Source organism: Chaetodon trifascialis, chromosome 14, assembly GCF_039877785.1.
Source record: "Chaetodon trifascialis isolate fChaTrf1 chromosome 14, fChaTrf1.hap1, whole genome shotgun sequence".
Lineage (NCBI taxonomy): Eukaryota > Metazoa > Chordata > Actinopteri > Chaetodontiformes > Chaetodontidae > Chaetodon > Chaetodon trifascialis.
In genome coordinates this window covers 2,147,061-2,170,004 of record NC_092069.1, presented here as the reverse complement: position 1 = coordinate 2,170,004, position 22,944 = coordinate 2,147,061, and the positions used below count along the sequence as shown (strand labels likewise).

At 40.6% G+C, this 22,944-nt stretch overlaps 2 protein-coding genes across 3 annotated transcripts in view; one reads left to right on the top strand and one right to left on the bottom strand.

Moving 5' to 3' along the window:
- Positions 1-22,944, top strand: part of alkbh1 (alkB homolog 1, histone H2A dioxygenase) — a 246,835-nt gene that overhangs the window by 191,619 nt on the left and 32,272 nt on the right. The gene's annotated exons all lie outside the window — the stretch shown is intronic.
- LOC139342036 (ovarian cancer G-protein coupled receptor 1) overlaps positions 11,619-22,944 on the bottom strand; it is a 33,035-nt gene continuing 21,709 nt past the window's right edge. The window contains exons 2-7 of one of the 2 annotated variants that reach the window (XM_070978872.1): positions 20,122-20,429; positions 18,040-18,189; positions 16,629-16,762; positions 16,305-16,527; positions 13,355-13,535; positions 11,619-13,270 (exon numbers count right to left, since the gene is read on the bottom strand). In XM_070978872.1, the coding sequence (XP_070834973.1) occupies positions 12,819-13,270; positions 13,355-13,535; positions 16,305-16,527; positions 16,629-16,762; positions 18,040-18,189; positions 20,122-20,220 (1,239 nt within the window). In that variant the 5' untranslated portion in view covers positions 20,221-20,429 and the 3' untranslated portion in view covers positions 11,619-12,818. Of the gene's footprint in view, positions 13,271-13,354; positions 13,536-16,304; positions 16,528-16,628; positions 16,763-18,039; positions 18,190-20,121; positions 20,430-22,944 lie in introns of those variants that run through there. The other variant, XM_070978873.1, reaches the window with a different exon arrangement.

The following is a 22,944-nucleotide window of genomic DNA, read 5'->3' as shown; positions in this document are numbered from 1 at the left end:
GTTGAACATTGGAGTTTTGTTACCACTTGTTTAATACTAAATATCGAAGTCCTAACTTACAACATACTTCACATTGTCAAAGAATTTGAAAGACTTTTTTTGTCTTTGCAGAGGAAGGACATCAATAGCTACAAACATTCTTAATTTCTGAAGAAGTTGACTTTCGCGATTATGGTCCACAGAATGTGCTACATGCATCCCAGTAATAGGGAATGAGAAAAACAAGTGCTGGAATAACAAGAATAGAAAGGCATGTAATAGAAAAAGTAACGGACACCAAGGGTTGTAGTGAGATGCTGATCACCAGAAGCAGACTAGAGAGTAAGAAAAATGTTGAACAATCTGGCTCCATATCCATTTCTCTTTTATAAAAATTAAGTTTTGACCCTTGGGCCATCTTCAAGATCAACATTGCAACATTGTGTCCTAACTACATTGCTTAATGTAGTTAGGACACCTGTATTTAATGTATCTCAGGACATTTATTTGTTTCCTTTTGTGGTCAAACTTCATTTGTTCTCAGTTCCCTAATGATGATGTCTTCAAAGCAGCTGACACAAGTAAGCCCATGACCTTGTTCATCTTCCCTAACCCTAACCCATTTAAGCATATGATCCCATCAGGATGTAATTCAGTGCCATGTCTCAATACAACAGAGGACTCCTATGATAACTTCTCACAAATTGACTACCTGGTTGATAGTGCTACAGGTTCATTGCGCATAACTCTGTTGCCCATCGAAAAAGAAATAAATAAACAGAGGAGATTAGCTCCATGGTATACCCCCCAAACCCACAAATTAAAGCAAACTTCAGATGGCAGATGGCCGCCCACCCAGAGCCTGGTTCTGTTTGAGGTTTCTGCCTGTTAAAAGGAAGTTTTTCCTCGCCACTGTCGCCAAGTGCTTGCTCATGGGGGAATTGTTGGGTCTCTGTAGATAAAAGTGCTTGGTCTGTACCAGCTCTATGTGGAAAGTGTCCTGAGATAACTTTTGTTGTGAGTTGGCGCTATACAAATAAAATTGAATTGAACTAAATGAAAAGTGGAAAGGAAATGGCATTCTACCAGTTTCGAAGAATTTTGCTTCGCCTGGCAAGACAGTCTTAAAACATACAGGAACACCTGTATGTCCTTGTACACCATGTATTACTTTAGCCCTCAGAAGTAATGACTTTTTTTAATGATAAAACTTTTACTGTTAGAGACAGAATTCATCACCTCCTGCCCTCATCAGATACTGATTTATTTTCAAACAGAAACCATAGAAATAGTTATTAAACCTGTCATAGTTTTAGACTGTTTTTCACCTGTTGACATTCACCAACTAATGTCAATAATTCCGTCATCAAAATCTGTATGTTAGACCCCATCCCAGCTAAGCTATATAATGAAGTTTAACCCTTAATTGGCTCTTCTTTATTAGACATGACCAATCTGTCTCTATCAACAGGCTGCGTACCACAGTTCTTTAAAGTAGCTGTGATAAAACCTCTACTACTACTACTCTCCAGACATTTTAGCCAACTATAGACCGATATCCAACCTCCCCTTTCTCTCAAAAATTCTCGAGAAAGCCCTCTCTCTCACCCAGCTGGTTGAGGCAGCTCACCACTGTAGCCAAGTGCTTGCTCATGTTGGGTCTCTGTACATAAAAGAGGTTGGTCTGTACCAGCTCGATATGGAAATTGTCCTGAGACAACTTCTGTTGTGATTTGGCGCTATATAAATAAAATTGAATTGAACTGAACTATTGATATCCAACCCTCCATTCATCTCTAAGATCAAATTCACTCCTTTCTTAAAGAAAATAATATCCTGGAGGAATTTCAGTCAGGCTTTAGAACAAACCACAGCAGTAAAACTGTTTTGTTTTTCTGATGAAAATAAAGGAAAGCAGCCTTTGTCAATTATGTCCCAAAGCTCCAGAACATACTACCTATAGATACCAGGGAAGCAGCTTGCTGAATATTTTTAAAAGAAAGCACTTTTAGACTTAAATTTGCTATGACTTTCCTGATGCAGGCCTGAAACTATGCATTCAATGTACTCTGTTTTGACATTATCTTATTACTGTTGTTCAGTGGTGTTTTTTTCATCTTATATAATGTGTACATCTCATTTTCTATTTATTCTTTTCCACTTGTGTTCCTTTTTTTTACATGAAACACTTGGTGCATGTACTTTTTTATTGTAAAGCACTTGAGCTGCATATGAAAGGTGACTGATGAAAGTCTATTAAATGATTTAAAGCTGATGTAAAGAAAAAAGAACTTTTCCTCTCTGCTTCTGTTTTGTTTTGCTGTTCTTCTCATCTCCCTTCATCTCCTTTTCAACTGTGACCCTTGACCCCCACATGACCTAAGTTTAATGCAACTTCCTGCAGGATGACCACAGCTGCCAGAACCAGCTGATACTGCCAAGATTAATACACACACATTCACATGCATATTCTGCCTACACATAACACATACACAAACACTCATTCTATTCACACATACACACACATTTTAAGTCCTTTTTCTGTCTGGACATTTTGCATAGTTTCAGTAGACACACATGCATCATGTGTGTCCCAGAGGAAGGATTCAGTTACAAAAACAAATACAATGAGACACTTCTGTTTTCACACACCATCATTTTCATTTTCAGCTCCTGATTCACCTGATTCAGCAGTATTTATTAATCTCCTAAAACAAATAAACACTAATAACTCACATCTAGCCAACCATCACGTCACTTCAGAAAGTACTGAAATAATGAGACAAAATACTGTAGCTGTTAATAGAACCAGATTTGTTTGAAATGCTGCAACTCAAAACTTCACTGCACTCAAGCATAGTACTTAGAGGAAAAGTGAGTTATCTTTGTAATAGTGTGATGTTACAGGAAGATTAGCATTTAAACAGTTCTCTGTAACATGTGACGTCTGTTTCTGTTTGTTAAGTCTTGGGGCTCTATTTTCGACTCCGCCGCCAGCGCAGCGCAGGTTGCGCAGTGGTATTTTCGAGCGGTGCAGGCAGGCGCACGGCGAATTTGGTATTTTGGTAGACCGAGGCGTACAGAGGTGCGCCAGGATGGGCGTTGCGGCAGTAGGGGGGAGGTGTCGGCATAATGAGGCGGCGCATTGGAATTTTCGACCATTTCGGTCTGCGCCGGCGGCGTAAAAGTGTGCTGAAAGCTCGCCACCTCAGACCTGGTCAACTCTGAGCGCCGGCGGTGCAAGTGGATTTTTGTAAACCGGCGGAGTCGTGTGCTCACGTCACCAATACCTCACAGGCAGGTTTCCACAGTGTCTGGCATTTCACTGCGATCAATAATTAGCAACAGCCGCGATTCAATGCAACTATCTGAGTCAGCACATACAGTCAGACCTAAATTTATATATTTTGATCCGTATCTCATCTGCGAAAGCGCGCTCAGCATGCGTAATGGTCACTCAACCTGACTGAATGCACACAGGTGAAACAGGGATGTCTGGTGATCTGTGACTCAAATTGCCTGGTGACGAATGTGTATGCCACTTTCCCCGGGTCGGCACATGACTCGTTCATCCGGCGAATTCTAGCATCCCTACAGTCTTTCAGGGGGACACGTCTCTGGATGTGTGGCTGATAGGTAATAGGCTATCCACTGAAAACGTGATGACGCCATATATCACACCGTCAACAAGACGGCAGCGTGGTTTTAACGGTGTTTTCAGCAGTGCTCGGTCAGTCATCGAACGCACACTGCGATCAATAATTAGCAACAGCGACGATTCAATGCAACTGTCTGAGTCAGCACATACAAGCACGCTCGGCACGCGTAATGGTCACTCACCCTGACCAAATGCACACAGGTGAAACAGGGATGCGAACTAATCGGTTAACGTCGCTGTGCCAACAGAAACTGCCGTGGCATCCTACAGAGCATATATACTGCATCTATCTCAGAGCACTGAGAGACAGAGAGAGACAGACACATGGAAAAACGTAAGTGATGATCGTTGTCTGCTATTATCAACATCATTTCATTCCAAATACAAATGTTATCATTGTAATGCTTAACGTTATCTGCAACGATGGAGTACATCATTGCTTTGAGGAGGATGAAGAGGAGGCCGAGGATTTACCATCTAAGGACCTCATATTTAGACATCAGAATCAGAATCAGAAATCCTTTATTTATGCCCGAGGGGAAATTGTTTTTGTTGCAGTGCTCCTTACAAGAATAGAATTAGAAAAAAATAGAAAAGAAAATAGAGAGAACTATATACATAAAAAGCAAATATAAAAACACTATATACAAAATATACCACAAAATATAGAACATCATATAAAACTATATATATATATATATATATATATATATATATATATATATATATATATATATATACTGAGAAAAAATAAACTATATACAAATGGTTGTGCAAAGTAACGGTTGTCAGGAGACATGAGTGACGTCAGTCTCCTGGAAACTTGCCATGCGCCTCGCCAGCGGTGTTCTTAAAGGTGAGGCGAGGAGCTGCTGTGATTGGCGAAGATTTGACTCCACGCCTTCTCCCCTCCCTCTTTCCGAGTTGTGCCGCTGGGTGTGACTGAAATGAGAAGGAGGTGGAGATGCGCCAGCGGCGCAGCTCACGAAAATACCAAAGTCTGCGCCGCCACGCCCTTTCGGCGCAGCGGACCTGACTTTGCCCCGCCTGCGCCGCACCGGCGGCAGAGTCGAAAATAGAGCCCTTGGTGTGAGTTGCTGTTTTATGAAATCAAAAATGTTGATGAGAAAATGCGATGTCCCTGCACCAGTCTAACAGACTTATTGCTGTTAAACGCCTTATAGCATGTTAGCATATTATGACAGTGTTTGACTGGTTTTATGTCCTGCATTTATGAATTGCAACATTTCCATGTTTTCACCATAGGTTGATTTGACTAACATGTTAGACACAGAGCAACACCTCCTTTCATTTGGAGTTGTCTTTGTCCACCTGATGAATATAAGTCCAATAGTCATTCTCTTTTTAGCTTTAGCTTAGATCTGTTTCTTTAGTTGCTAATTGCGCCACTGTGTTTGCCAGCTAGTAGCTAACAGTGTCTGTCTGTCATTTTGGTGCTGAGAAGGTAGTGTGCAGTGGGGTTGTCTAAGCTGTCATCAATGAAAGCTATGGAGGGGTTTATATACAGTGCCAGTCAAAAGTTTGGACACACCTTCTCATTCAATGGTTTAGCTTTATTTTTTTCCCCTGAGGGCCGCCACAGGAAAGGAAGACCAAGAGTTACCTCTGCTGCAGAGGATATCTTCATCAGAGTTACTGGCCTCAGAAAATGCAAAATAACAGCACGTCAGATTAGAGCCCACATAAATGCTTCATAGAGTCCAAGTAGCAGACACATCTCAACATCAACTGGAGACTGCGTGAATCAGGCCTCCATGGTTGGATTGCTGCAAAGAAACCACTCCTGAGGAAGAACAATAAGAAGAAGAGAATTACTTTGGCCAGGAAACACAAGGAATGGACATTAGACCAGTGTAATTCTGTGCTTTGGTCTGATGAGTCCAAATTTGAGATTTTTGGGTCCACCCACCATGTCCTTCTGAGATGCAGAAAAGGTGAACGGATGGTTTCTACATGTGTGGTTCTCACCATGAAGCATAAAGGAGGAGGTGTAATGGTGTGGGGGTGCTTTGCTGGTGACACTTGGTGATTTATTCACAATTCAATGCACACTAAACCAGCATGGCTACCACAGCATCCTGCAGCGATATGCCATCCCATCTAGTTTGTGCTTAGTGGGACCATCATTTGTTTTCAACAGGACAATGACCCCAAACACACCTCCAGGCTTTGTAAGGGCTATTTGACCAAGAAGGAGAGCAATGGAGTGCTGCGGCAGATGACCTGGCCTCCACAGTCACCGGACCTGAACCCAATTGAGATAATTTGGGATGAGTTGGACCGCAGAGTGAAGGCAAAGAGCCAACAAGTGCTAAACACCTCTGGGAACTCCTTCAAGACTGTTGGAAAACCAGTCCTGGTGACTACCTCTTGAAGCTCATCGAGAGAATGCCAAGTGTGTGCAAAGCAGTCATCAAAAGGTGGCTACTTTGAATTATCTAAAATATAAAACATATTCTGGTTTGTTGAACACTTGTTTATTACATTATTCTATACATGTTCCTTCATAGTTTGAATGTCTTCAGTGTTAATCTACAATTTATAGAAAAAAATAAATAAATAAATTAAGCTAAACCATTGAATGAAAAGGTGCGTCCAAACTTTTGATTACTACTGTATACATACATAAATAATTATATAACTAAATGCTTAATGAAATAAATGAATACATATATATTTAAATGCTTAAATAAAAAATTCATTTGTTAGTTACCTAATGCTTAATTGTCACCATAGACAATAACAAATTTTCAATGAGGCATTAAATATATAAATGTTATTTTTATTTGTGTATTTTCTTATTCATTGTATAGATAGATAGATAGATAGATAGATAGATAGATAGATAGATAGATAGATAGATAGATAGATAGATAGATAGATAGATAGATAGAAAAGTGTTCCCTGTGTTGATGCTGGCAGCATCAGAACAGGAAGGGTGAGGTCAGACTGAAATCACACATAGACACGAATACATACACACACTAAATAAAAATAAAAATTAGAAGCTGCCCTTTTTAGTATTGAGCTTTTTAGCATTTATCATTCTGATACATTTGACTATATTAGTTTATCTCTGTAACAATTCAATCACCCTTAAAGTCATAGTTAATATTTTTGCAGTTTTGACCAAAAAGATTTCTTTCCACAACACTTACATTTTTACAATGTGTGTGTGTGTGTGTGTGTGTGTGTGTGGCTTTCAACAAACCCGAAAGTTTTATATTATATATATACACAGAAGATATAACAGATAGATAGATAGATAGATAGATAGATAGATAGATAGATAGATAGATAGATAGATAGATAGATAGATAGATAGATAGATAGATAGATAGATAGATAGATAGATAGATAGATAGATAGATGTTTACAGCCAGACTGCATAACTTTTGCCTAAGGAAATAATACTCCTCTTCCTCTTACAAATTAAAAGTTACATTCATAAGCACTCCTGAATAATTACATAGTTTGCAGAAGGAGTTTTTCTGCTACAGCCTGACTTGGTCTGGTACGCCCACTACGTTAGTGATGTTAGCTACCCTGTAATACTATTCAATTCAATTCAATTCAATTCAGTTTTATTTGTATAGCGCCAAATCACACCATAAGTTGTCTCAGGACACTTTCCATATAGAGCTGGTACAAACCAAACGTCATGTAAGTATTGCTGTGTAACAGCAACATTACTGTCAGTTTGCTGACTTTAATGACTCTTCTTTACTTGTGCTGTGGTTACATTATGTTTTAGCATTTACTGATTTATCAGTCATCGGCAGCATTCGCTGTTTGCTCACAGTCTTGCTTTAAAGCCAGTAATTTCTACATTTTTTTCTATTATGCTTCACTCTCCAGTCCATGCCTACACTGTGCTGAACAAAAACACGGTAAAAGGTTGGTATTAAGTATATTTCATATTCGCAATTTTCATGGCATGGACAACTTAAATATAGAAGCCCATAAAGATTAGAATGCTAATATAACAAACTGTCTTCATGCACTGATCAAAACAAAAATTTGGAGGAAAAGATGGCGCCAGTGTGTGAGACGCTCCCGATACTGTGTGTGCTTATTCTGCTTGTAACAATTGTTGCACATAATGTCAACTCTCTGCTGGTGCATGATCGCCAAACGTTGCTTGATCTGAGAATCTCCGTTGAAGATCTGGTCAACTTAGATCATCATTATGGACATCAAACTCTGCCTACTCTCCTTTCTGACATCCCGGCGTACCTGTGCCGCACGTCAGCGCCACTCCCTCGGCGAAAACGCCACCGCCGCCGGGGTAAGCGTGGCGGCTGTCTGGTGAGGCTGAGGGCCGGGTTGGTGCGTCCTGATCGAGGCGGATGTGGAGCAGTGCCTCGCCTTTGTTTCTCTCAACGTTGGCTGGACCCTGTCGCTGTCTGCTGGTGGCCGGCTCGGATGACTTGTTCCTGCCCCGCGGTCCCTGCCCTCCTCATCCCCGCTGCGCGGAGTGAATCCGTGGAACCTGCGGCCTCTCCGCCTGGAACCACTGTCAGCTGCTCGCCCAGACCCACCAGCTCCAGGCAGGTTCGGCCTGGTTATCGCAAGATCGCTTGCAAATAAAACATTCATCCTGAAGGATTTCTTCACATCTCGTGAACTGGATTTCCTCCTTGAGCCACCGAGACTTGGCTGAGTGTTGGTGGGTCCAGTGCTTTTACGGAACTTTTACCTGCCGAGTGTTAATTCTCCATGGACATCTGGTCGAGGAGGAGGACTGTTAGAGTTACATATTTACTCTCATCGCTTAATAAGCTACATACACATAGTAATACAATCAACATGCCCTCCAGTAACAACTGTATAAGCTGCACACACATAGCCACACAGGCAATGTGACCTTCAGTAACCTCAGAAAACACAGACAACGAAACTTCGTGACAAGATATCTCGTGTCAGGTAATACATTATTTACATATAGAAGGGGGGTCTGGCTATCTTCTCTTTCAGGGCGCTGTCTCCTATGGATTGGATGGGTCGTGTGCCAACAGGCTGGGACCAGCCTGTGGACCAAGGAGGGAGCACTAAACTCTAAACCACAATGATCACCACCTGTTTGACCAATCAGATAGCTGCACATTTCCTTTTAAAACTCTGTATAATCGTAAGTCAGGCATTCTCATTCTGGCGGGTGGTTGCAGCTAACTGCTTGCAGACTGCGATTTCCCAAAAGACTGAGATCCATGTACGTTCTTTGTTTTATCAGTGTGTTAATAAATATCCTTAACTGAAGACAGAATATCTCCTGCCCTCTTTCTGCAAAAACGACCACACACAGGAATTGCAACTATTTTCAAAAGTGATTTTAAATGTAAACAGATATCGCTGTCATCGGCTCTCCCCAGCTTTGAATCAAGTTTGTTTGAGCTGGGAAGTCCAAACACAGTGCTGTGTGCTGTGGTTTATAGGCCTCCCAAATACAAGAGACTTTTTAACTGACTTTTCTGTGTTCTTATCTGATATCATGTCGAAATATGACCGGGTCCTGATTGTTGGTGATTGTAATATTCATGTGTGTTGTCCAGAAAACCCCCTGGTGAGGGATTTCTTAAACATAATCGACTCTTTTAATCTTGTACAGTCTGTACTGGGCCCAACAAATGTACAGGGACACACACTTGATCTTGTTTTATCATATGGTTTGCCTGTTTTTAACTTGGAGGTCTGTGAAGCGTTTTTCTCTGATCATATGGCAGTACTTTTTGAAGCTACTGTGTGTTGTAACTCAGTTAAACCTCCCGCTGCTGCTCGCAGACGCCGGGTTTATTAACACTTCCACAGCTGCTCGCTTCTGAGCCGCCTTCGGTCAGAGCTGCGTCTCTGCCGATCCTGTGTGCGATGATACAGAGGCTCTTAGCGCTCAGTTCCTTGGCACTTGTCAAACTGCCATTGACTCTGCTGCCCCACTAAAGAGCAGGCAGAATAAAGTTAAATCAGAGCCGTGGTTGATGAAACAAGCCGCACTGCCAGGCGGGAATGTCGTAGAGTTGAGCGCAGGTGGAAAAAGAATAAACTGGAAGTGTCTTTTCAAATATTGAGAGATTGTTGGCATCGTTACCAATCCTCTAAAAGAAAATACTTCTCTGACATTATTGTTTTAAACTGTCACAACTCTGCTCTGGATACACCACAGACTGTGGGAATTGGGAATTGGGAATTGGGAATTGGGAATTGGGAATTGGGAATTGGGAATTGGAATTGAGCCCTCCCCTTTTGTGTGTGAAAACTTTCTGCAATTCTTCACTGCTAAAGTCATTTCTATCAGAGCACTTAATTCACCTCCTACTTATGACCCCTCAGTGTTTGTCCCTTGTTCTGCTGTCTTTGACTCATTTGAGCCTGTGACCCTGCCTTGTGCACAGGAGACTGTGCGGCATTTAAAGCCATCAGGCTCGCCCAATGACCCTGTTTCCCACTGTTGGGCCATATTTACACAGCATTATTAACAGCAGTCTGTCCTCAGGAGTGGTTCCTGTACATTTTAAACATGCAGTTGTGCAGCCACTGATTAAAAAACCTGGACTGGATCCTGCTGCAATGGCTAATTTTAGGCCCATTTCTAAATTGTCCTTCTTTTCCAAAATCTTAGAGAAGATTGTCTACTCTCAGCTCATGGACTTTTTAAATGAACAAAATGTTCCTGAAATTTTCCAATCTGGTTTTAAAACATTGCACAGCACAGAATCTACGCTTTTAAGAGTTTTTAACATCTTTTTAGCTACTGACTCTGGTCGCTGTGTAATCCTTGTGCTCTTAGGTTTAACTGCGGCTTTTGATACAGTGGACCATGACATCCTGATTGCTCGTCTGGAGCAGTGGGTGGGCATCAGGGGCTCGGCGCTGGAATGGTTCAGGCCCTACCTGTCTCATCAGACATTCTGTGTCAGCCTGGGTGACTCTGTGTCCTCCACTGCTCCTCTCTCATGTGGGGTCCCACAGAGCTCTGTGCTGGGCCCTCTTTTATTTTTCTATCTTCTCCCACTTGGTTCCATTCTCAGGAAGCACGGCATTTTATTCCACTGTTATGCTGATGACAGCCAGATCTATGTCCCCCTTAAAAAGGCTGATTCATTCTCCCTTAAGCCACTGTTAAATAAAGATGATGTCAAGGCCTGGATGGCTCTAAACTTTTTAAATTTTAACGAAAACAAGACTGAAGTGATGGTCTTCAGTGGCACCTCGGTGACCCCCCCCAGTCGATCTGGGTTCCTTGGCACAGTACGCCAAACCTATTGTTAATAATCTGGGGGTAAAAGTGGACGCAGATCTTAAGTTTGACAGCCAGATCAAAGTTGTGGTGAGAACAAGCTTCTTGCAGTTAAGGCAGCTGGCAAAAATAAAACCTTTTCAGAGACAGCACTTTGAAACAGTAATCCACGCCTTTGTGACCACACAACTGGATTACTGTAATGCACTTTATATGGGGGTTAGTGGGTCCTCCATCGCACGTCTTCAACTGGTACAGAACGTAGCTGCATGTCTTTTAACTGGCACAAAGAAGTTTGAGTACATTTCACCAATTTTAGCTTCACTCCACTGGCTACCGATCCATTTTAGAATTCATTTTAAAATTCTTTTATTTGCTTTTAAATCTCTAAATGGTCTTGCCCCATCGTACCTCTCTGAGCTTCTGCTCCCCTACACACCCAGCCGATCTCTCAGGTCAGGAGACCAGCTCCTCCTGAGGGTTCCCAAAACTAGGCTGAAGCTCAGAGGGACTCGAGCATTTTCTGTTGTAGCTCCAAAACTGTGGAACAAACTGCCGCTGCACATTAGACAGGCCTCTTCACTGTCTAATTTTAAAACTCTTCTTAAAACGCACCTTTTTTCTTTGGCTTTTCACACAACTTAGGTTGTGCACAGATATTTTATCATTTTATCTTCTTATCTCTTAAACCTTTTTATTTATTATGTTTTATTGTGTTTATTTTTTACTGTACAGCACTTTGGAAACCTTTCTGTTTATAAATAAAATGGATTGGAAAACAGTTAGCAACCATGCATTCAGGATGTGTCTAGCTCAAGTGGTAACATCCAGGTTTGACAAATGAAGCTAACGCAAAATGCCTCGAGTGGCCACTTGGGGCGGTCTCCAAAAGTGAGTCAATCTCCATAGACCTCCATATTAAAATGCCCAACTTCACAGCAGGAATGAATAGTTTACAGTCTGGTACAAAAAAAAATGTTTGGGCCTCTAGCTATTTTCCACTTTCATGACATCTGTAAGTTATATTAAAATTCAAAGTTATGCATAATTATGGTCATGGCCATTTCGACTGACAGATAGATGCTAGGCTTCAGCACACAGGCTCCAGCCACATCACTGCCCATTCTCGGAGTTTGATGCACTCAGCCATTATGGGACATCACAGAGACTACATGTTTTATACAGTCTGTGATCTAGTTTTGATGTGGTATTAGCACCACTGTCAGAGAGTGCTGGTTATACTGCAGCACCCTCCATCAGGTGTTGTGTTTTTTTGTTTGTTTATGCTGGTACCTATACTGTAACTTAATTAAATACTGTTTTGAAAAGAGTAAGAAATACTGCACCAGTGGAGAGAGGCACAATGCATTTTCTCTTTGCCCACCCAAAACATCATTTCTAGCTGCACTACTGTTGGCAGTAACCAGCTGTTACTGGTTTCTAACTAATCTATGAAGCATGAGTAGATGATTTATTAACCATTAATAAAGCCATTGGTTACAACTACCTTTATAAAGGGAACCTTTTTAGAAAGTAATACTAGTTAAATACAATTAATTACAGGTTCAACTGTGACCTCCTGGTGCAAAAGTATCTTTTGTCAATCTCAAACTACACCCCCAATTAGTTCCCATGTCGAGAAACCAGAGAAATGTAAACAGGGCATTTACAGTGTAAAAATAGACTTTAGATTCATATAGGTGAATTCAATTATCAGAGCTCGGTATTAACACTTAAGAGAGTTTCAGTCCAGTGCCATTGGATGATGTTGATGTAAATACAGGTGGGATGGGCAGCCAGCTGTCATTAGGGTCACTGCTACATAGAGCCTTGTCGGCAGGTTAGTTGTGGTGGGTCTCCGTGTATTTTCCACTCACCACTCTGCAGCCTGTACTTGCATAGTTCGTGATTGTTCTTTGGATCATTTTAGGTGGTGTTCTTGTCACTCTCCTCAATAGTCTTTTGCCTATGCTCTTCTGTGGCAATCATACAGCTGGACTCTGTACATTTGTGAGTGAGTCTCTTACTTTGTACAATTAAGGGTTTGATAGTTTTTTCATCAGTCTGTGTGATTGAAATTGTGTTTTTCCTGGAAATGTCAATTTTTAAGTTGTTGAGTGTGCTGGTATGTGTGAGCAGCATCACGGTTGGATGGCCATTGTTCTCATCGGTGGCAACTTCATGGGAATCTGTAGCTGGGTTGCCTGGGCTGGCATTGCCACGGCGACAGCAACAGCATAGAATCCTGGCAACAGGCCGCAATATGGATCTATACAGGCCATGGCGGGCACTTTCGCTTACAAAGCAGTAGAGAGCAGGGTCAGCCACACAGTTCAGGCTGGTCAGCAACAACGACAGGTGGTAGTAGTTAAATATTCCTGGAAAATAAGAGTACAGACCACATGGTTAAGAATTTTTTTCATCCTTAGTCACTGGATCACTTTGTAGAAAATAAACTGTACCTGCAATAAAGTTGCAGTCCCGCTCTAACAGGGTGCGCACTAACAGGAAGATGTGATAGGGAGAGAAGCAGACGAGGAAGATAAGGATTGTGCTACTGACTAACTGCCTGACTCTCGTCTTCTGATCTGGCTGTGTCCCGGCGCTCCGACCCACGGCACGAAGGACACACAGGTAGCTAATCTGGACACAAAAAAACATGCATAAAGATGACTGGCAACATATCTAACTCAACTTCATATTTCTATTGAATAATCTCCCTTTCTTATTCCTCTCTGAAAAACTTAACATCGCATCTTTTTTTTAGCAGAATTTTTTACCCAATGGAACTGACTCATAAAATAAGATTAAATAGAGATAATTAATTAATTCATCACACAAGGCTGTATTTTTTCAGTTTTTCAGATTAGTAATGTGTCCATGTAAGAATTTTGGCAAGAATATGGATTTCTGTATTGCAAATCATGGAATTCTGTATATCTCCTCCGCCAAACAGCTGCCGATGTGGCCACAATTGGCACTTATAATGGTACAGTGAATTCTGAAGATTCTCTGAAATCTGTTGCTTAAAGACATCACCATTAAGCAGTCTGACTGAGAGAGAGTGGAGAGTGAGACCACAGGCTGGGGAGAAGAAACATGTCTGCTGGTCAGGTGCATTTGTTACATTTTACTTTTACAATGATACCACTGAAATATTTCTGAAACAGTACACTACTGTTACAGCTCCTTTTACAGTAGCTAATGTAGACAAGAATCATGTGAGTGAACTGATTCTTTATGTCTTTCAATATTACTACCCCATACTTAATGTGGAGCAATGCCAGTCAAAGTCATGCTTATTGTAAAATATACCATATGGATTTTAATGGATCACATAGAGGGAAAATCAGCCAGTATGACAAATCTGCCAAACATAAGTGTGCCCAAGAGGCACAGAAATGTGCTCCACCAGTGACTTTATTTGCATGTTAATGTCAATTAATCATAATTAATGTTACTCCAGGACAATAATTGCAACTGACCAAAAAGGGACAATGTTCACCAACAAAGCAGGTCATGGTGGATGAATGGGTGAAACATAGGACTTTTATCAGGGAGACTGGAGTTTGTGTCCCATGTCGAACATATTGTTGACTCATTTTTATTTCTTATTATTATCATTATTTGGGTACTACGGTGGCACAAGTGGTAACACTGTCGCCTCACAGCTAGAAGGTCCCCGGTTCGAATCCCACTGTGGGCGCTGGTGGCGTGTCCTCCACCATGCCTTCAGTGCCTGCTGCTCAAGTAAAAAGGGGGCCTTTCTGTGTGGAGTTTGCGTGTTCTCCCCGTGTTCACCACCCCAGCCCACCGCTCTTGGTCTGCCGCGGAGGATCGACAGACCGAGGATGGGATAAATGCAGAGAAAAAGAATTTCACGGAAAGCATGGCGTGTAGTATGCAACTAACACTGTGTGAAGTGATTAATAGAGTACGTTTCATCTTCTATATTTAGAATTAGTTCTTTTCTAGTTTCAGCTTTCTGCTGCTGCTTGGTTAGGTTTAGGCAACAAAAGTTCTTGGTTAGGTTAGGTTTTGGAAAAGATCATGGTTTGGGTTTAAATAGATCCTGTCACAATTCCTGTCACAGTTAGAAAGACTAACCTGCCATCTGTGTATTTTTTGAGTCTTTTTCCCCTAGTCACAAAGGTTTGACATCAAAACAGCAGGATTGGTCAGTTGCAGTGATGCTCCTGGAACAACATAGTTATGATGTTGTAGGAACAGCACCAACATGGCGATATCAGATTGTGCCACACATCCACTTTCATAATCACCCTCTTTTGCCAATTGTCTCTCTTGCCAGTAGCCTCTCTCAAATTCACAACTGAAGCATAATGTGTCAGTGATGGGTGCTGGATTTATATGCCCTTTTGTGTTTTTATTTAAATAATGGAGGGATGTTGACAGCATTTCACTTCCAGCCAGGTGTTTCACTTTAAGGTATCTGATTCTGATCACCTAATTGTAGTCACTTACAATCCCAAGATAAAAAATAAAACTAACTATCTGATTGAGGCCTTGACCACATCTATACTGGTGTTTTTCAAAATGTTCTCCCTCCATTTAAAGAAAAAAAAATCTGTCCACACAGTCGTTTTACAAAATTTCTCAGTGCACACAGGGACACAAAAACAATTCCAAAAGCTCAAACCAGCATGCCAGGCCAGTAGGTGGCGATACATATAATACATATCATCAACAATAAATACATCAATGATATGTGAAATACTAGAGAAGAACATTCTGAACATGCTTAGCAAGTTTATTTTTCTTTGGCGGTAGTAACCTAAAAACACAAACAATAATAGCTAAGTATTTATTTGTTGTTATTTAACAACTTTCTGGCACATGGCCTTGCAGTGCTTCAGTAGTCTGTTGTTGCTGTTTCAGACACATGCCCATTACACAAAGCAACAATGGGTATGTGCAAATTGAAATGATATCATTGTTACCCAAATGCTCTGTTTTCCATGTACACGTGGTTACACACAGACTGTTGTTAAATCTGTACTTTAGAAGGCGTTGAAAATGTCTGTTTTAGTGACCCAAAATGGCATTTGCATGTGAAGGAGAGGAAAATGTTAATTTTGGTAAATATCTCTAATATCTATACCTGTGGTCAAGGCCTCAATGTCCCTGCACACCCACACAAGGGTTTTCAAGGACTCTAGCTGAGAAATTCCAGCAACATCAGTGAAAATGGCTAGGTGGGTGGAGCTGCACTAGCTCCTACAGCATTACTAATGCAGAGATTTCAGTAACTGAATGGTCACTGGGAACATAAAAATGTGTTTAAATTTTGAATAAATCTACTCAGATGTGAATAAAGTGCAATAAAATGCCACTATATTAAAATATTTTTAATAAAATGTGATCAAGAAAATATTTGTAAAACACTTATCCCACCGAAAGAATGGCTAGTGGGAACATGAAGCCAATAGTGAAGCGGTAGTAGTTGATCGGATACTCCCACGGCTTCATGGGGTAGTGCTCAAAGCACACTGATTGGTTCTTGCGGTCTTGGCTCAGCTCTTTATGGCGGAAAAAAACCACACCCACAGCGATCTCTTTCAGCCAGATGATGGCACTAACAAGCCATGCTGCGTTCATAGAACGGAGAGAGGTGAACCTGGAGACAAAAAAAAGATTAAATAAATTCTAATTAATTTTTAATTTGATAAAACTGCATAATCACTGAGAAACAATGATGAAAAGCTGATTCAAAATTACCTTAAAGGATGGACCACAGCCAGGTAGCGATCCAGACTGATACAGCACAGGAAACCAATGCTAATATAGATGTTTTCATAAAGCAGGAAGCCACACAGTTGACACAACCATTCCCTGTGGCGCCAGTCATCATCCTGAAAAAACAATGCACATGAAACTGGAGTCCAGATGGATGTACAAAACCGTAGGTAAGTGACACGTGGATAAAAGATGAAACAGAAGTATTGCGTAGATAAATCAAAAGTAAAGGTACTATTAGACAGACAGAACATTCTATAATGAGAAAAAAAAATGTGCCTACAATGTGAGACTGGTGTAAAGCACCAGAAATATATTATTGGTGTATAATGTCTTTTTTTATCAAAATAAAGATGCTGCTTGTAGAATCTGATAACATAAGTGTAAATACAGTAATGTAATAACCTGCCTTTAATGTAATATAAAAATGTTGACCACTTTATTACTTTTTGCATATGATATAACAACTTATTACATTTTGTGACTGTTATTATATTATGATTTTAGTACCAAGTTTCAAATGGAAAATGTGACAAAAACAGACAGCTTGCCCCCCAGCTTGGCTAGAAACGCTAACCAAGACCATGGGCACTCTTTCTGGGTGGAATGATCGTTTGTTTTTTTAGACTAGAAACTCAGGATAGTTGTATTATGACTATATATATATATATATATATATATATATATGTGTGTGTGTGTGTGTGTGTGTGTGTGTGTGTGTGTGTGTGTGTGTTAGGTAACTAATTTTTTTTAATTAAACACTGCTGCTAAAGTCATAATGTAATGATCACAAAATGCAATAAATTATTGCTTGATACACAGATTTCAATGATTATGTGCAACATTTTTTGCAAATTGTAGATAGTCGTCCTTATCGGTGGTTCAGTCCCAGTCCTCGGCAGTCTGCGTGTCGAAGTATCCTTGGGCAAGATACTGAACCTCCCAATGCTATATCAACAGTGTATCAGTGTGTGTGAGTGGATAACGCTTGTACAGCGGCTGTGTGTGTGAATGGGTGAATGCAGACTTGTGTTGTAAAAGTGCTTTGAGTGGTCATCAGACTAGAAAAGCACTATATAAATACAGTCCATTTACCATTTACATCCAAATGAAGCGGTACCCTCTTGACAAGAAGAGGATAAGAAGTTTACTACAATTCATTAAGCCTGAACAGAATATTTTTAGAAACACTCTATATGCTAAAAGGAAACAGGAAATTGGCATCTTAAAGAAATATATTCAGAATTAATGAAGTTTTTTTGTATTTTACTGTAGCAAAGAATTTTTATGACATTATTCTATAGAGCTCTAAAATAAACGAATCCCTAAATAGGAGTGAAGGCATTCAGCAAATCACATAAATGACAGAATAAATGTTTTGTTTTTAATTTACCTGAAAGATGTACTGTAGCCACAGTGGTAATGATGCCAGGTACAACAGATCAGACAGAGTGAGGTTCATTAAATAAACTCCCAGCTCATTCTTCTGCTTCAGCTGCAGAGCAGCGTGGTATAAAGAGTACAAGTTGGAGGGAACACCAATCTAGAATCAAGATCATTAACTGTGATTATTTTGATTCTCTGACACCAGACACTTTTCTCCACACTGCCCTCTTCTTCATTATTGTATAGCTGAAGTAAATGTACACGTGTCTCCCCTCTGCTCAGACAACCCTATTACCAGATTAGAATGCCTTTTGCCAACATTTCTTAAATTCACGCTTTTTACAACATCTATACGTGGTAATGTTGGTATGGTCATAGTTAGGGAAACAAAATACATTTAAGGTACATTATGGTTAGAAGTAAAGGAAAGGTCACAGTCATGACAAATAATCAATGGCAGGTTGGCATTAGGCAACAAAAACACTTGATTAATGTCGGGGAATGACTGTTGAATGATTGACACCTCTCCACATAAAGGGCACATTACTCACCTTTTCTAAGATTTTCTACAATTACTCCAACAACAAGAGTTCATTATCCATGCCTCCACATCCCAGGCCACAAAAACTTGTTTGCTGACTCACCTTCCCGTTGCTCATTCCAGAAACTCAGACAACTGCCACCAGCCTCTGACCCGCTTCCGATTCATTCTCAAGATTAAAACTTTCACCGTACAGGTCAACATCAGCGGAATTAATGTTTTCACAAAATTGTCCAAGGGAGCACCATATCCCTCCTCGTGCCACTATCCCATCAGCTTATTAATCAAAGGTCTCTGCAAGGCTGAACCACGCCTATGCCTAAACATTTGCCCCTCACTTCAGACATCCTTGTTCCTTGCAACATGCTCTCCACTCAGGTTATCTGTCTCCAGTCATAGACAAAGTCTTAGAATCCATGTTCCTACTGGCACTCTTTGGCTGTGTACCCTGCTAAGAGTTGATAGCTTACAAAGCTACTTGCTGCTATCCTTAACTCCTAGTCCCACCCTTCAGCATGTCAATCAAAGGTTTATTCAAGGCCAAAACAACACTTTATGTTTAAACATTTGGTCCTCACTTCAGACCTCCTTGCTTGCTGCAACACTGCACTCTGTTCAGGTTATCTGTCTCCATTCACAGACAAACTTTCAGAATACATGTTCCTACTGGCATTTATTGGGCTCAACATTGCACAGAGTTCGTAGCCTCTATCTTCTATTGTCAACCATCTCCACACTCAGAAATGTCTCGACATCTCCATCCATTCCCTACTCTTACGTACCACCTCTGATGCAGGCAGACTAACCACTCCCATTTACCTAACTCTGTCAACGTCTTCCGACAAGATTCCTTCCTAAGTCCACACAAACCTATAGATGACTACATAAACTTAGACTACCACTCAAGCGTCTCCCCAAGACCCTCTTATGGCCTCAGAAACAGGCCGGGCGGCCTGTAGTTTCACTACCATTTCCAGCAAAATCTTACCTAGACCCAGAAGAAATTCTGGACATCCATTCTGCTTTGGAGCCACCTCTACCACTTACAGAAAGGGAATCTCTGACTACGTCATCAAATAATACGCATTAAGCCATTATAAGTCTGTATCTGGCATGTCTTTGGACTCGGTGTGGAAATGCAGGCACCCTGAGGAGGCCCCATAAGGGTTTGAACAGGTTTAAACCTTCTTCGAGGACCTTCTTGACACCGTGATCTGACACTGTGGCAGTGCCAATGTGGTGCCCCATGTCACACCTCATGAACTCAAAATAACAAAGTCAGGAATAGTGCAGGGATCCTTCTTATGTACTAATCATGACCCCATTGATGCTAAAAGAAAAGCAGCAGCAGTTATAAGACTGTAAGTTATGATGAACTTTGCACACATTAATTGAGCTTGGTCTTTAAGCATCAGTGCTTCAATGTTGTATGCTGTGTCAAACTGACCTCAATTTGAAAACAAATCTCTCCATTAGTTATGCACTTTTATAAAATATTCAGACACCTCAACAGTTTTGTTCAGGTATTCAACATCTACACATACTTACCAGCAGTACGAGGATATACACACAGGAGAAGAGGTACTGGTGGATTTCATGGCTGATAGTGCAGTTAATCACGTCCTCCTCAGACATGGTGAACACCATCACCCCCACTCACAGTCACGCTTAACATGCACACACTCACAAGAATGTTTTCAGACATGTTCACATATACATCTAACTATAATGTAACAACACAAACAAATCACACACAAATCTTCGTGTTGGTTGAAGCACTCAGCAGTGGACTGAACTTGTCTCATCTGGTTGAGTATTTGTCTTCTCTGACTGGGTAGTCCACTTTAATTTGGCCACTGTGGAACAAAGAATTCATCTTATTAGACATTTTATTAGATTTGATCCTGTCACTGTGATGCTTCTTTGATATGATAGATATGATGCAGTATGATTCCTTTCATTGCTAACATCTGACTGACAAAAGGTATCTCAAAGTCTAGAACCACCCAATCATAAAAGTAGTCAACATACAGTGTGACTAACCCTCTGACACCAAAACATCCACTGATAGCCCAGTTATCATCCAATAATGCCAATTTTAACATGTACATTCATCATTCATTTCTCACTGTCATAAATACCTACAAATATAGTGTTTATTGCCTCATCATTCTTTGTAGAAATTGTTAATTGTTTATTTCACATTTTTGCACTACCTAACTATTGTTCAGTCTTTTGGTTTGTTACGTCCTCATTGAGCTGTATGTCCTTTGTTTTTCTGTGCAAGTACATCAAGTGTAATGTTTAAACTGGAATCAAATTCCTTCCATACTTGGCCTAATAAACTCATTCTGATTCTGATTCAGCACTGATTCAGTAACCATATCCAGTCGGTTCAGCTTTATTTAAACTTCATTTCATTTTGTCATAATTTCTCAAATGGTGATCATGTCCACGATTAAAATGATGCACTGCCTGTCATTATAGAGGTATGTATATTCAAAAGCAGTGATATACAATTCATGCTGTCCCTGAATGCACATACAGATGACAGATCCTTTTTCAACAAAAAAGCTGCTGCTTCAAGTGCTACATTTTGAACAATTGAGATTCAGGTTGCAGTCTGAGCAGGTGAGTTTTCAGTCTGCAAGGGAAGATGTTTTGAGGTTCTGCTGTCCTGGTGTCAGTGGGGAGCTTGTTCCACCAGTGTGGAGCTAGGATATCAAACATCCCACTGCGCAAAGGGGCGTCCATACGACGTCTTTTTAAAGTTATTTTTGGACGTCTAATTCGGGTCATCTGAAGGTGCAAAACGTTACTCCAGACGACGTCTTTTTTAGACGTCTCTTGAACGTCGATTTGTGACGTCCATAGTACGTCCATATGGGAGCTATTCCTAGTCCTAATGTGGTCTTTGGGAGACGTCTTTTTTACGTCCAAATGTGGTCCTTGTTGACGTCTTTTCTACGTCAAATTATTACCCATTTTAGACATTGATTTTATACTGTGCTGCTTCTAGTTTCTATGCATAACTGTAGTGCCATTGTAGAAGGTGGCATACTGTTCCAGGTTATTTTCCTATTGCTTAATTTGAATCTATCACCAGCAGATGGTAACTGGAAATGCATAAAGGCATCCAGTTAAAACCTGCTGATAAGCCAAATGAAGGTACAGTAAAACAGGTACAGGAAACTGTTTCCTACCTTGTGGACTTAAGACTACAGTCAGGTTAACAATAAATCACAATCCAATCCTTTTTTTTTTATTTTTTTTTTATTGCAATTTTTATTGTAAAAATATGCAAACATTTCCACAGCATACTTTAAATCAGGCGTGTCAAACTCATTCCACAAAGGGCCGTGTGGCTGCAGGTTTTTCCTCCAACCAATCAAGAGCACACAGTCTGACCAATCAGCTGTCTGAAGACTGAGATCAGCTAATGAAATGAGTCAAGTCTGGTGTGCTGCTGCTTGGTTGGAAAGAAAACCTTCAGCCACTCGGCCCTTTGTGGAATGAGTTTGACATGCCTGCTTTAAATGGTATTGCAAAGATATAAACACAGAAAGCCCGCCCCTCCAATCCTTTAACATTTGCACAACATGCTTTAAATGCTATTGCAAAGATACAAACATAGCAGAACATGAAAGCCAGGAAGCCCGCATAGAACATGAATCAGCCCTGGGTGACCGGGAAGCCCCCCCCAATCCTTTGGGGTGCATGCTTCAAATGGTCAGCAGCATGTTGCCGTATGAGTTCCTGAGTTGCGTCATTATCAAACTTCATTACTCCATCTGCACAAGTAGAAAAAGACAAATGATAAGAAATATGCACAAACTGCATTCATACACCAAATCATCTTTGTAACGACAATCGGTTTGAAGTAGATTAAAACGGCAAACGCTTTATATGCATAAATGAACATATTAACTAGAAGCTCGATGGCTGACAACTTGCCTGCAATTTATGCCTGTTGGAGACGTCCACAATCCACAGCCAGCGCGCGTTTTGCTTTCACAATACTCTTCTTCTTCTTCTTCTTTTTCTTCTTCTTCTTCAGGTTTTATAGTGGCACAATACCTGGGCCGATGGGAGCGGCTCTTGAGTTGCACGTTAATTGGAGTGACGCATGCCTCAGCCAATCAAAATGGCATTGACCCTTCTTCTTCTTCTTCAGTTCTAACGCGGTTAATTTTTTTTCCCTACACCTCACAGAATAACACTAGAAAAACAGGAAAATGTAAACAATCAAAATATTACTTATATTTGTTTTACCCTTTTAGGCCTAAGCATTGATCACTAAAATAATCATACGGCTACAAGTAACAACAATTTATTATTATAATAATAATAATAATTATTATTATTATCATC